This window comes from Lutra lutra, chromosome 5 (assembly GCF_902655055.1).
Source record: "Lutra lutra chromosome 5, mLutLut1.2, whole genome shotgun sequence".
In the NCBI taxonomy this organism is placed as follows: Eukaryota; Metazoa; Chordata; class Mammalia; order Carnivora; family Mustelidae; genus Lutra; species Lutra lutra.
The window spans coordinates 86,734,781-86,749,578 of NC_062282.1; the positions used below are offsets into that span (position 1 = coordinate 86,734,781).

Genomic DNA, 14,798 nt, shown 5'->3' on the forward strand with positions numbered 1-14,798 from the left:
TAGTAAAAATATGGAGTTTGACTCTTTAAACATTTTAATTAAGACAAGAATGAAAATAACCAGGAATTTTCATTTATATAAAGTTTAAGTTATGATCCAAAAAGAAGTTTTACTCACATGGTTACTAAACTGGTGTTTTTGCCGTATCCTTCAGTGTAACTTTGAAGTTTATAAGCAGAACCCAATGGACTATATACATAGCATTCTTCTGGAGCTGGAACTACATGATCTGGGGCAATCTAGTAAAAGAAGAAATGTTATAAGAGAAATGTTACAACCAGAAAATGTGCAGGATAGGATATTTTCTAAACATCAGAGGACCTGACTCTAGACACAATTCTTAATATCATGAACAAACAAATAGCATGTATCCCTGATTAATGAATATAAAAAACCCTTTCCAAATCTAGTAGATCTAAAGGACTAAGAGTTTGGAGAATAAGAGCAATAAAATGTTCATGTGAAATGACAATGAATTCTTAAAATACGCAACTATAAAAATATTTTTCCCTTCATTTTCATGAGAAAGAAGGAAGAGTCAGCAAAGAGTGAGATTAAGGAATTCTAGATGGAGGAGATCTGGGGCTTAAGTGAGAGGAATTTCAAAAATCAAGTGGCGATTGAACTCTTCCAGGAATAGGTTTTAGCAAAGAGGTAGGGAACTCAAACTATAAAGAAATGACATATCAATACAAGATAAAGAAAGGAAATATATATGAAAAGCATTTAAAAAGCAGAAGTAAAAAGTGAGCTAACATAGCCTAAGGAAAGGCAAAGCAAGGATTCTTCAAGATGGAATATGCAAACAAAACACAAGGAGCTAATAGAGAGGCTGAAGACACACGGAATGACTGAATAGATACATTTTCTTATACACATAGTTCTCACCTTACCTCCCATACATATCTTCTGAATTCTATCTCCTTAGAGAGGAAAAAAAATTAGTCTCCTGGTGGAATTCTGCCCATCTCCCTGAGAACAGTCCTTTGAGAACATGAAGTCCCATATAGTAGTTAAAAATACAGGAGCTGACAGGTAAAAAATCAATGATCGTTTCTCTTTTTTAAAGATTTTAACTAATGAATGAATTTATAGCACATGCAAGTTGGGGGAGAGGCAGAGGGAGGAGGAAGTGAGACTCTCAAGCAGACTCTAGGCTGAGGACACAGCCCCACTCATGACCCTGAGTTCACGACCTGAGCCAAAAGCAAGAGCTAGATGTTTAACTGATTCAGCCACCCAGGTGCCCCTCTCCCCTTTATTCTAAGTAGGCTCCACACCCAGCATGGAGCCCAATGCAGAGCTTGAACTCATGACCCTGAGATCAAGACCTGAGCTGAGATAGAGTCAGAGGCTTAACAGACTGAACCACTCAGGCATCCCTCAACAATCTTTTACATTTAGCATCCACTATATAAATCTACAACTCTGTGCTAGGTTTAGTGTTCAAGAAAAAAAAAAACAGTCCACAACTTTGAGAAGCTTACATTCCAGTTGGAAGACTGGAAGCAATTAGATAAGGGTAGAAGAGAGAAAAAAAGTAAGGGTGGGATACTGTATTGCAGGAATGACAAAAGATTAACAGGGACTAGAATAGTTAGGAAAGACGTCAAGGAAGTGATAGAACATTGGACCTTAGTAGGTAGAAAGGATATGGACTGGTACAAAAGGAAAAAATGCTGAGACTTTACGTATATAATTGCTGGTATCTTGCGGGTAAAACATGTCTTGAATGTTACGCCTCCTGTGGCTTTGGAAACAATTATTTCCAGAGATAAAAAGGCATATATGTAAATGGGTCTGTTGTTTTCTCTTTTACCCTTAATCATCCTGGGTCTGAGTTGTATTACCTTCTTCAAGGGTGTAAAAAGGAAAAAGGGGAAGGATCATATCTGCATCAGGCAGGAGATAAACTATGATGGCTTGCAAAGTTCAGAAAAAGTGAAAATTTAAAGTTACAGGAGACAGGAATTAGAAGCTAAAGGTTAAGAAGTTATAAATTTTTGAGAGTTACAGACAAAATGGAGAATTGGATTCCATACTCCAGCAGTAATGTAGGGCAGTGCTTTCCTTCCTTCCTTCCTTCCTTTTTCTTTCTTTCTTCCTCCCTTCCTTTCCTTCCTCCTTTCCTTTCTTTCTTCCCTTCTTCCTTCCCTCCTTCCTTTCTTGTTCCTTTCTCCCTCTCTCTCTTCCTTCTCTCTCTCTTTTTCTCCCTCCCTTCCTTCCTCTCTTCATTTCCTTCTTCTTTCATTTCTTTTTTTTTTTTAAGATTTTATTTATTTATTTATTTGACAGAGAGAGATGACAAGTAGATGGAGAGGCAGGCAGAGAGAGAGAGAGAGAGGGAAGCAGGCTCCCTGCTGAGCAGAGAGCCCAATGTGGGACTTGATCCTAGGACCCTGAGATTATAACCTGAGCCGAAGGCAGCAGCTTAACCCACTGAGCCACCTAGGCGCCCTTCTTTCCTTTCTTTCTTCCCTTCCTCCTTCCTTCCTTTTCTTCCCTTCTTTCTTCCTTTTTCTTTAAGATTTCATTGATTTATTTGTTAGAGAGAGAGAGGGAGAGAGAGCACAAGCAGAAGGAGCAGAAAACAGAGGGAGAAGCAGGCTCCCTGCTGAGCAAGGAGCCTGATGTGGGACTCAACCTCAGGACCCTGGGATCATGACCTGAGCTGAAGGCAGCCCAGGTGTCCCCCTTCCTTTCTCCCTCTCTCTTGCTCCCTTCTTTCTCTCTCCCTCCCTCCCTTCCTCCTTCCCTCCCTTCCTTCCTTTCTTTCTCTCTCTCTTAAGATTTTATCTATTTACTTGACATAGAGAAAGCAAGAGAGAGTGAGCACAAACTGGGGGGCAGGGGGCCTCCAGAGGGAAAGGGAGAAGCTAAGCAGAGAGCCCGATGTGTGGGTTCTACCCCAGGACCCCCAGAATCATGACCTGAGCTGAAGGCAGACGATCAACCAACTGAGCCACCCAGCACCCAGGCATAGGGCAGTGCTTTTCAAACTTAAATTTTCCTGTGACAGACACAGGGATGTTGTTAAATACAGATTATGATCCATTAGGTCTGGAGTAAGGACTGAGATTCTGCATTTTTAATAAGTTCTCAGTGACGCCAGTACTGCTGGCTTGTGCAGGACACACTTTCATTAATCAGGATCTAGGAGATGTTAGCAGTCAAATAATTTTCTTCTCTTCCCCATTCTAGAATGAAAATAGTAAGATAAATAAGGAAAATTTCAGAAATAAAAAGGCACAACTCCGTAGAATCCTGAGACATGTGGTTTCACACTGTTCTTCCCTTAAACATCTCTTAATAAAGTGATTTTGGAATTCTCAGGAAATGAGCCTGTATGTATACATACATTCATTAAAAATGGTCATGTCTTACTGTTAATTCTAGATCACTATTTATTACTGTTTATACACTTTGATTTACTACAGTCATCTCAGTGTCAGTTAACAAAAGATATTCAACTTGGTGTACACTGTTGACTTAATTTCCAGCCAAACAATGTCCATTCAGGACTAGACTGGCCCAGCCAGTATCTTTGAAGCCTGCTTCCACAAGAAGAGCTTCTAGGTCTGAATTAGACCCAGAGACATTGGATTACTTCTACTCTGCAGAAGGCTTAAATAATCCCGTTGGAAATAAGTCTTTATGACAAGTACTGATATAAAGGTCTAGGGGAGGAAAAATGAAAAAATTGGGGGAAAAAATGACCAGAATATTTTGGAAATCACTACTTCAGCTATGCAAAAGGAGATGTTAATACCTCACATGGCTTTACTTGAGATATCTCAAGCCTTGTCCCTCAGTGAACACCTAAAGAATACTGGTTTCGTTCTCCTTTTTTTTATTATCATCTATAAAAATATCACTTTTCCTCCCAGAATGTTTCCATTTTTTTAAGCTTTTAAGTTTCTGCATATCACATATGTGGTGATTCTTATATGCAACCAGATTACTTCACATATATATATTTAAAGATTTTATGTATTTATTTGATAGAGACAGTGAGAGCAGGAACACAGCAGGGGGAGTGGGAAAGGGAGAAGCAGGCTTCCCGCCAAGCAGAGAGCCCAATGTAGGGCTCGATACCAGAAGCCCGGGATCATGACCTGAGCCGGAAGCAGGTGCCCAATGATGGAGCCGCACAGGTGCCCTCCAATATATATTTTTGATCCTAAAGTAATAACACAGATTTTAGAAGACCAAAAATCAGCAACTATCGCCCATGGTCAAACCCAGCCCTCAACCTATTATTTTACATCCTCTTTGCAAAGAATGGTTTATATATTTGTAATGATCATAACAGATAAGTGGAGGTGCCCCTCACTTGTGCTTGCTCTCTCTCTAGTGCTCTCTCTCTCAAATAAACAAATGAAATCTTAAACAAAAACAAAACAAAACCAAAAGTGAAGAAGAATATGCAATAATATATGGCCCACAAAGCCTAAAACGTTTAGAATCTGCTCTTTGACCCTTATTTTTTATCTATACAAGGACATTGCTAAATAGTAAAATAATATATTTGTTTATATGTATTTCAGTTTCCCACTCTAGTAGAAAAATTCTAAAAATTTTTTTCCCTTGTAGCTTCAAACTTAATAACTGAATGGACTAACTGGATCTATTATTATTTATGTTATTTATCAATGATCTAAAGTACTTTAGAAGTAGTTTATTCTCCTCAGAGCTCTTAGGATTGGAGACTAGCAGAATTTAATCTAACAAATCTCAGGCTATTGTCAACACAGAGAGATTATTTCAAATCTCTTCGTCATGCTAGATAAGAATAAACTAGTCTGGGATGTTAAGGTGTGTACTAATTACTATCTTGATTTTCCATGATGCCATCCTTGGAATATGGCCAGCAAAAAAAGATCAATCACTGGGAGTTTCCCTGGCTTATGCTGTTCACTGTTTATTTCAACTTAACTTTAGACAATTAGCAATGCTTGCCCCTTACCAGTGCCTTGTCTGCAGGAGCGGTGAGCCGGCTGTAGTAATGAATCCTCTTGTTCATGGCAGAGGCATGGTCGCTAACCCTCTGAATGACATCATTCACATTGACGATGTTTGTGGGCTCTATATAGAAAGGCCTAGAGAAGGGAATATACACTTGACAAAGAACATTCAGCCAGAAATTCTGGAAGTCAGCCATTGAGGAAAATAACTTCTTGTCCTCCATTAGAAATGGGATGTACCAAGGCAAGGCATTCAGTTCTCACTTTGGGTGGGAAAAGAAAATGTCACAAAGGAAGTATTATCCAATCCAAAGACTAACGCTTTTGTCTCATAATACTATTATAAATACACTTTTTTAATTTTTAGGAATTTAGCAATAGAGGAGACATAACAGAGCTTCAGTCAGATATGAAAAAGAAGTATATAGCAGCTGTCAGTTTTCAACAATGAAATTTAAACCCACACAGCTTTTAATATTCTCTCAAAAAGTTTCTGGCACTAAATCAAAGAAATTATTGTCATAAATGTTCCTATACTAAAGAGGAACTACTCTCTTCTGCTAAGAAGTTTCCACTCCTTCTTTATGGGCCAAAGTTACTTCCTATGACAAATAAAATATCTATTGCTTGGTTCATATACTAAAGATTAGTGATTTCAACCACCTCCCTTGTGAAACTTGTCACAAGTATTATCAAATGGACATGAATGAACATGAAGACACTACAGATATTTTGCCTCATTTTACTTTATTTGGACTTCAGTAACAAATCCTATTATGCTATTATTTATGTATATGCTTCTTTCCCATAACTATGTCCCAATCGACAGCAGATTCTAATTTTCAATTATTTCTAGTCATTAACGCTGCCAGTTCCTTACCAAAACTCCCTCCATCCGCTTCTAAGCTTCCAGTAATATACTCCAAAACAGAAAGACCAGGCAGAGTAGCATGACTCTCAAATCCTTCTAAGTCACAAATGATACTGTGCCCCACACTGCATATAATATGCTATTTTCAGATTACACACAGATCCAAATAATGAAGGGGAAAAAGCTCAGATTTCTCTGGTTCCATATAACTCTTCTGCACTTAACAGTTGTGAAAGAAGCTTAAAATTTATGTTAGTCATAAGCTGTAATCATCAAGACAGCATGGTACTGGCACAAAAACAGACACATAGATCAAGGGAACAGACTAGAGAACCCAGAAATGGACTTTCAACTCTATGGTCAACTAATCTTCCACAAAGCAGGAAAGAATAACCAATGGAAAAAAGTATCTTCAACAGATGGAAAATTGGACAGCCACTTGTAGAAGAATGAAACTGGACAACTTCCTTTTTTTTTTTTTTTTTAAGATTTTATTTATTCATTTGACAGGGAGAGAGATCACAAGTAGGCAGAGAGGGAGGCAGAGAGAGAGGGAGAAGCAGGCTTCCCGCTGAGCAGAAAGCCCGACTCAGGGCTCAATCCCAGGACCCTGAGATCATGACCGGAGCTGAAAGCAAAGGTTTAACCCACTGAGCCACCCAGGTGCCCCGAAACTGGACAACTTTCTTATACCATACACACACAAAAACATTCAAAATGGATGGAATACCTAAATGTGAGACAGGAATCCATCAAAATCCGAGAGAACATAGGCAGCAACCTCTTTGACCTTGGCCATGGCAAATTCTTGCTAGACATGTCTCCAAAGGCAAAGGAAACAAAGGCAAAAGTGAACTACCGGGACCTCATCAAGATAAAAAGCTTTTGCACAGCAAAGCAATAGTCAACCAAACTAAAAGGCAACCTACAGAATGGGAGAAGATATTTGCAAACGTCTTACCAGATAAAATTCAGTCAAGAATGGGCAGAAGACATGAACAGACATTTCTGCAAAAGAAGACATACAAATGGCCAAGAGACACACAAAAAAGTGTTCAACATCCCTTGGCCTCAAATACAAATCAAAATCATAATGAGATAATACCTCACACCAGTCAGAATGGTTAAAATTAACAACTGAAGAAAGGAAGGGAAGGAAAAATAAGACAAAAACAGAGACAGAGACAAAGCAGAGAGACTCTTAACTATAGGAAACAAACTGAGGGTTGCTGGAGGGGAGGAGGGGAGGGAGATGGGCTAAATGGGTGATGGGCATTAAGGAGGGCACTTGATGGAATTAGCACTGGGTGTTATCTACAACTGATGAATCACTAAATTCTACCTCTGAAACTAATAATATACTATGTGTTAATTAAATTGAATTTAAATTTAAAAATGTGTTAGTCATTTCTGGAGATAGTTAATCTAATCTTGTGGAAATACTTGAAAAACAAGTGACTGAAATTTTAGTTTGTTATTTTTCCAACTATTAGATATTAGAGAAATAATAGTATAGATGTTAAATTTAATCCTGTCTCTCTAGTTAGTATACAGAATCTCTGAATCTTTCTTTTTCTATTTATTCTCCACCACAGCACCTAAATAGGATGGGTACTCTCCAGTTCAACCCAACATATATCTTAAAGTTAAGCACTTACTAGAGCAAATATGTGGATATATAGATCAACATGACAGTCTATCTCTACTAAGCATATCATTACTAAGTGAAGTAAGGGATGTCAATAAATCTGAAGGTGATATAAAGAAAACAAGAGGGCTGGAAGCTGGGTAAACTATCCCTACTTATAAATTTGGTAGCCTTAGATAACTGCTAACCCTTCCAAAGCATTACAGTATTCTGCATAATTTGTATATCTACTGTGACAGCAGTACTAAAAAGCAGTGTAAAAATATTTACATCCAGGAGACAGTTCAGTCATACCTGGGGTCACAATCTAGACAGCATTCATTTCTTTTTTTGCAAGAACAATACCCCACAAAATTCAAGAAAGAATTACAGGTTTAATGCCAACAAAAAAGACATTGCAACTGATCAAAGATTATGAAAGAGAGTAACAAGTAGGATATTAATAGAGAGGTGTAGATGTTCTACTTGTAGCTTTTTACTCTGAAAATCCAAAGGTATTAATATCAACCACTAAGTTGGCTTGAAGGCTTGCAGAAAAGCAGTCCAAGAAGTGCTACATTTTTTTGGCTCCTGGCCTCTAATAGAAGTGTTAACTATACCAGTTTAGTTGGCTTGGATACCCTGAGAGCAGAATGACTCTGAAAGTTTTTCTTTTCAAACAGTTTTCATCGAGATGCTGAGTGCCTTTTCTTTTTTTTCTTTTTTTTAAAGATTTTATTTATTTATTTGACAGAGAGAGATCACAAGTAGACAGAGAGGCAGGCAGAGAGAGAGAGGAGGAAGCAGGCTCCCTGCCGAGCAGAGAGCCCGATGCGGGACTCGATCCCAGGACCCTGAGATCATGACCTGAGCCGAAGGCAGCGGCTTAACCCACTGAGCCACCCAGGCGCCCCGTGAGTGCCTTTTCAAACAAATATTTTGGAATGTTTTCAAAACAGATTCTCCTAAAAAATATCCAACTCAGCATATTTTAACCAAATTATTAGAAACATATGCTTAAGGCTTCATCTGAGAGGAAAAATATAAATTACATTTCTAAATTGAACTTCAGTTGGCTCTGAAAATACTTTTAAAATTAATAGTATACAGAAAACAGTATTAAGAGTAAAACACTTTTGAAACTTGGGCTTTTTCTTTTGAACATGATTTCACGTGATTGCTCCCTATCAGGGTTACCTCCCAAATGAAATGTGGCTCAAATGTGCCAAAGTAAAAATAAATTATGATATTTATTTCATGTAGAAGTTATATTTGTCTTACCTTATAAATATGTATGGTCATGCTACAGAAGAAAATGCTTTTAACATTTAGTAGAAATTTTAAGATATTTAAAAATGTGACTCAAAATCCCATATTTTCATTTAATACCCTTATAAACCGAGAAACATTATTTCTACCTAACACCTTTTCTAGGTTCCACTCCTTAAATTCCTTAAAAATTTTTGGCTTTTAAATTTGTTTCCACCCTTCTACTGACCAGTTATGTTTCTCTGGAGTTTAACAACAAACCCCATGACTCTTAAGGTTCATACTCAATATGAAGATCTATGACTTAAAGCTCTTCCTTTATTCACATCTCTATGAAAGCTGAAGTACTCCACACCTGCCAGATTGGGGTAGGTTGTTAAAAAATGAAAAGGGAATCAACTATTCAAAAATCTTAAGCAAAACAGACATTCAAAATAATGAATCCACTGTACGTGTTTCTTCCTGCTTGGTAAAACACTATGTCTGACAAGAAGCATTTCAATAAAGATAGAAAAGAAGTTAATCAAGCCATTGCACCTAGAAATTCCTTGCTGCTACAATAAAAAAAAAAAAAAAATGGTGACCTGAAGCTTGCTAATAGGTTTCTCACTTCCTCTGATGTTTATACAACATCCTTTTTCACAAAAATCCTGTTCCACATTCCAATTTCACTCACTATTATCAAAGGTTGAGCCCACAAATTTTCTCTGTGATGGTTAATTAATTTGTACTGGTTCTCAAATTTATTAAATATTATCTAAGTGCCAAGCAAGTATTAAGCATAGTTCTAAACATTTAACAATGAATAAGACACAGAACCTGAAGGTTCATAATCTGCTGGAGAAGACAGGTAGGTAAGCAATTCCAATCCAAAGGGAAAAATACAGAAAGAGAGTGACTACTTATGAACAACAGTGGGAGCAAAGCAAGAAAGAGTGAACAGAGTTGTGTGGTACCAGGTAGGTGCAGTGTACTATGCAATCAAAAAGCAGGAGAAGCTAAACCATGTCTGGCAGACCACTGAGGAAGTTACAGCTGAGGTGGATCCTGGAAGATACAGAGTTACTCAGAAATATATACAAGCATGTAGAAAAAAACAGGAGAGTATGATGTATTTTTTGAAAACTCTAAATAGCAGGAAGGAAAGGGGTAAGACACAAGGTAAACTGGGGGCAAGGACATGGAGGACTTTGCATGCCAACAAAAGCTATGATCCTATATGTTAGAACACCCAGCTGATTCCTTCTCCAATCTCAACCCTCAAATAATCAGTTATTCCAAGTTTAATCCACTGACATTTTTTTTTCTCTATCTAGATTCAATCTCTTGGTGGACTCATCTAGTCACGTAAATTTAAATATCATGTATATGCTGATGGCACTCAAACTATTATCTCTAGCCTGAGCTCCTGATTCATATATATTAGACTGATCTTGTCCCTCTCTCCAACCCCACCTCTTGGACTTCATTATTTACCACATCACACTAGCCTCCTCACAATTCCTGAAACACTACAAGCATGCACCTATACTCCAGGACCTTTGTTACCAATTTCAGGTAAAACGCAAAGGCTCCGAAGGCCTTTCCACTAAGTATCTGCATGGCTTGCTTCTTTACTTCTTTCAATTCTTTCCTCACTTGAGGAATAAGGTATTTAGCTATCCTTGACAGCATAGCTAAAATTTCAACCCATCTTCTCTACACTTGTTCACATATTTTCTTCACATAATTTCACATATTTTCTCTGCTTTACAATATCTCCTCAGCTTTTATACTATCTAACACAATATATACTTATATATTATTGGTTGCTTCCGGTAAATACAAGTACCGTAAGAGCAAGGATTTTTGTCAATTTGGTCACTCCTATATTCTCAGGGGCTAGGATAGTACTTGGCATATCATAAAAGCTCATTAGGGACGCCTGGGTGGCTCAGTTGGTTAAGCAGCTGCCTTCGGCTCAGGTCATGATCCCAGCGTCCTGGGATCGAATCCCGCATCGGGCTCCTTGCTCATCAGGAAGCCTGCTTTCCCTCTGCCTCTGCCTGCCATTCTGTCTGCCTGTGCTTGCTCTCTCTCCCTCTCTCTCTCTGACAAATAAATAAAATAAAATCTTTTTTTTTTTTTTAAAGATTTTATTTATTTATTTGACAGAGAGAAATCACAAGTAGGCAGAGAGGCAGGCAGAGAGAGAGGAGGAAGCAGGCTCCCCGCTGAGCAGAAAGCCCGATGCGGGGCTCGAACCCAGGACCTGGGATCATGACCTGAGCCGAAGGCAGCGGTTCAACCCACTGAGCCACCCAGGCGCCCCTAAAATAAAATCTTAAAAAAAAAAAAAAAAAAAGCTCATTAGAATATGGTGAATAAAATATCATATATCACTTTAAGAAAAAGTCCACTTTGAAATAATTTTTAAAAACTAACTCCATGCCCAACGTGGGGCTCGAACTCACAATCCAAAGATCAAGAGTTGCATGCCCTACCAATTGAGCCAGCCAGATGCCCCAATATTTTGAAATTATTTACAGTCACAAAGAAGTTAGAAAAACAGTACAGAGAGTGGAGTACACTCCACTCAGGTTCCCCAATGATGATATCTTATATAACCATAGTACAATCATCAAAACTTGCATTACTTTTATTTATTTATTTATTTATTAAAAGACTTTATTTATTTATTTTGAGAGAGTGAGCAAGCATGAGAGGCGGAAGGTCAGAGGGAGAAGTAGACCCCCCCGTCCCCCCGCTGAGCAGGGAGCTAGCTGCAAGACTAGATCCTGGGACTCCAAGATCATGACCTGAGCTGAAGGTAGTCACTCAACCAACTGAGCCACCCAGGTGCCTGTATTACTTTAGAATCAGGAAAAATGTTAATGAAAAGTTATGGGGATAATTCTTTCAACTTTTCTGTAGGTTTAAAATGTTTAAAATAAAGTGGGGGAGAAATGATGGAGGGAGTAATCAAAGTGTTAAATACTATACAAAAGCAGCAACTTATACAAAAATCAATTTACTGTATTAATTTCGTGTGTTATCTTCAAACCAATTAACCATTTTTCAAGAGGACAGAATGATTAACTGTGTGAAGTGTTACTGCTTAGTCAAATGAGATGAGAACTGATCCATGAAATGACCACTGGTGACTGTGATGTGAGTACTTTCAGTGGAGTAGTAATGGCAAAGGCCTGTCTGAATTGGGTTCAAGAGAAAAATTGGATATGGTGAGTATAAATAATCCTTGCAAAGAGTTTTTTGTAAAAAGGAGCCAAAGAAATGGAGTGGTAGCTAACAAGTTAAGTATAAATACTTCAGAAAGCAAAAAAAAAACGCATAACAAATATAAAAATCACCCATAACCCCACAATGAGTAATCATTAATAACACTTTCCCAACCTCATTCTTTTGGGCAGGAAACATGAGATTCCATTATATGTTCACCAGAATTGCTAAGATTTTAAAATCTGACAATACCAAGCACTAGCAGGAGGTAGAGTAATGGAAACTCTTACACACTATAGTGGGAATGTAAACTGGTTTAACTCTTGTGGAAAAGAGTGTGGCATTATCTAGTTAAGTTGGATATTCACATACATATATCCTAGAAAAGTTCTTATACATGTATGCTAAGACACACGTACAATAATATTTATAAGAATATTAATTGTAAGATCTTCACATTGGAGACAACCCAAATGTCTAACTATAGTAGAATATAAGTATACGTAAACTTCAGATGTCATAGAATAAAATAGCAGAAAGCATGGGAAAGAAATACTGTTACAGGGGCGCCTGGGTGGCTCAGTGGGTTAAAGCCTCTGCCTTCGGCTCAGGTCATGATCTCAGGGTCCTGGGATCGAGCCCCGCATCGGGCTCTCTGCTCGGAGGGGAGCCTGCTTCCTCCTTCTCTCTCTGCCTGCCTCTCTGCCTACTTGTGATTTCTATCAAATAAATAAATAAATAATCTTAAAAAAAAAAAAAAAAAAGAAATACTGTTACATACAACTTGGATGGAAATTACATTGCTGAACAAAAATTCTAAAATAATATATATAGAATGATCTCATTTACATGAAGCGCACAAAAAGGTAAGACTGAATTCAGTCTTTAGGGATACAGAGACAATAAATAAATAAAAGTAGGGAAACAGTCACACAAACATCTGGAGAGTGGTGAACCTGTAGGGAGGAAGGAGGATGTGTTTGGTAAAGGACATATGAGGAACTTCTGGGGTGCTGCTCTTTCTATACCTTGGTGTTGGCTGCATAGGTGCTGGTTTTACAATTATTTTTTAAAATTGTCCATATGGGGTGCCTGGGTGGCTTACTCAGTTAAGCGTCTGCCTTCAGCTCAGGTTATGATCTCAGGGTCCTGGGACTGAGCCCCTGGTTCTTGCTCCTTGCTCAGCAGCAAGGCTACTTCTCCCTTTATCTCTGCCTCTCCCCTTGCTTGTGGTTTCTCTCTCAAATAAATAAAATCTTTTAAAAAAATGTACATACATGCTATATAGTCTTCTGTACATATATCATGTGATAAAAGACTTTAAAAATATAACTTGAATTAACCCATTCTTTCAAAATTTAGTAAGGAGATGAAAAGGGACCAAAAAAATCTTGTGTATCATACAGAAGTTTACTGGTTATCTTTTGGCAAACTATTAATAAAGATGTGTCAAACTCAAACACAAGTTACCTACTTTTCTATGAAAAGACAACTGTTTAAAATATGTTAACTCCTCCTGCGATGGCAAGCCACTATCAAAAGTATGCTATATAGGTACACAGCATGCATTAAAAACCTAAAAGCCTCCACATACTTAACTAGGCTTCACGCTGGGCGGGGCTTGAACTCATCATCTGAGATTGAGACCCAAGATGAAATCAAGAGTCAGACACTGAATGACTGAGTCACCCAGGTGCCCCAAGAAAGTAGCTGCTTTTTAAAAATTCACACTGAGTAGAGAATATTCTGATAATGGATGGTTAGAAATGTTTCCACTGAGGTGCCTAGGTGGCTCAATCATTAAGTGTCTGCCTTTGGCTCAGGTCATGATCCCACAGTCCTGGGATGGAGCCCCACATTAAGCTCCACACAGAATAGAGCCCTGCATCGGGCTCTCTGCTTGGTGGGAAGCCTGCTTCTCCCTCTCCCACTCTGCCTGCATGTATTCCCTCTCCCACTCTGTCTCTCTTTGTCAAATAAATAAAATCTTTAAAAAAAGAGAGAAGTGTTTCCATTGTACATAATATTATTGCTGAAAATGATGTTTGTCACCAATAAAAAATTCTATCTGCAATTTTACATACATGGATGAAACTTTCTAACATGTAAAAACTTCTGAAGTTGTAAATGGCCTTTGAATGAATCTGTTATTAAACATAAAAATAGTCAAAATAACAATTGTAATAATGAGGCAAATGACAACACTAGTATCTTGGTATTTATCCCATGTAATACAAGCATCAATCAGTATTTTCACTATCTCTAGGTTGATATAAAATAATACCACCACCATCACTGCATCCTATCTTCCACCTAGAAAAAGCAGATCCAAACGGGACATGATGAGTGACCTCAAAAAAGGAAGATTAGGAATGTGGGAAAAATCTCCAAGACAGTATAGTTCTCTAGCAACTCTTCCTTTTAACCGCCCTATGAAAATGCCAAAATAAATCACAAATTGTCCCAATAAACTTAAGTGCAATAAATTAAGAATATCATTAACAATATTTTGAAATAAAGGGTATGTCTTAATTATAAATAAAGGGTAGGCTTCAGCCTGCAACATCATGCCAATTACTACTCTCCTTCTTACACAAATCCACCAAAAGAATTTCTGGAAAAGAGGGGCGCCTGGGTGGGTCAGATGGTTAAGCGTCTGCCCTCAGCTCAGGCCCTGATCCCAGGGTTCTGGGATCAAGCCCCGCATCTGACTCCCTGCTGAGCAGGGAGCCTGCTTCTCCCTCTCCCACTCCCCCTGCTTGTGTTCCATCTCTCACTGTCTCTCTCTCTCTGTCAAATAAATTTAAAATCTTAAAAAAAAAAAAAAAGCATTTCTGGAAAAGAAATA

The 14,798-nt window shown here is 38.1% G+C and overlaps 1 protein-coding gene across 5 annotated transcripts in view; it reads right to left on the bottom strand.

The window, feature by feature from the left end:
- Positions 1–14,798, bottom strand: part of SLC38A9 (solute carrier family 38 member 9) — an 82,906-nt gene that overhangs the window by 45,379 nt on the left and 22,729 nt on the right. For 3 of the 5 annotated variants that reach the window (XR_007127446.1, XM_047730015.1, XM_047730016.1), the window contains 2 exons: positions 4,967–5,099; positions 118–239 (listed from right to left, as the gene is read on the bottom strand). Coding sequence is in view for 2 of the 5 variants with exons in the window: in XM_047730015.1 (XP_047585971.1) it covers positions 118–239; positions 4,967–5,099 (255 nt within the window). In the remaining 3 variants the exon portion in view is untranslated. The remainder of the gene's footprint in view (positions 1–117; positions 240–4,966; positions 5,100–14,798) is intronic. The other 2 variants (XM_047730017.1, XM_047730018.1) reach the window with 1 other exon arrangement.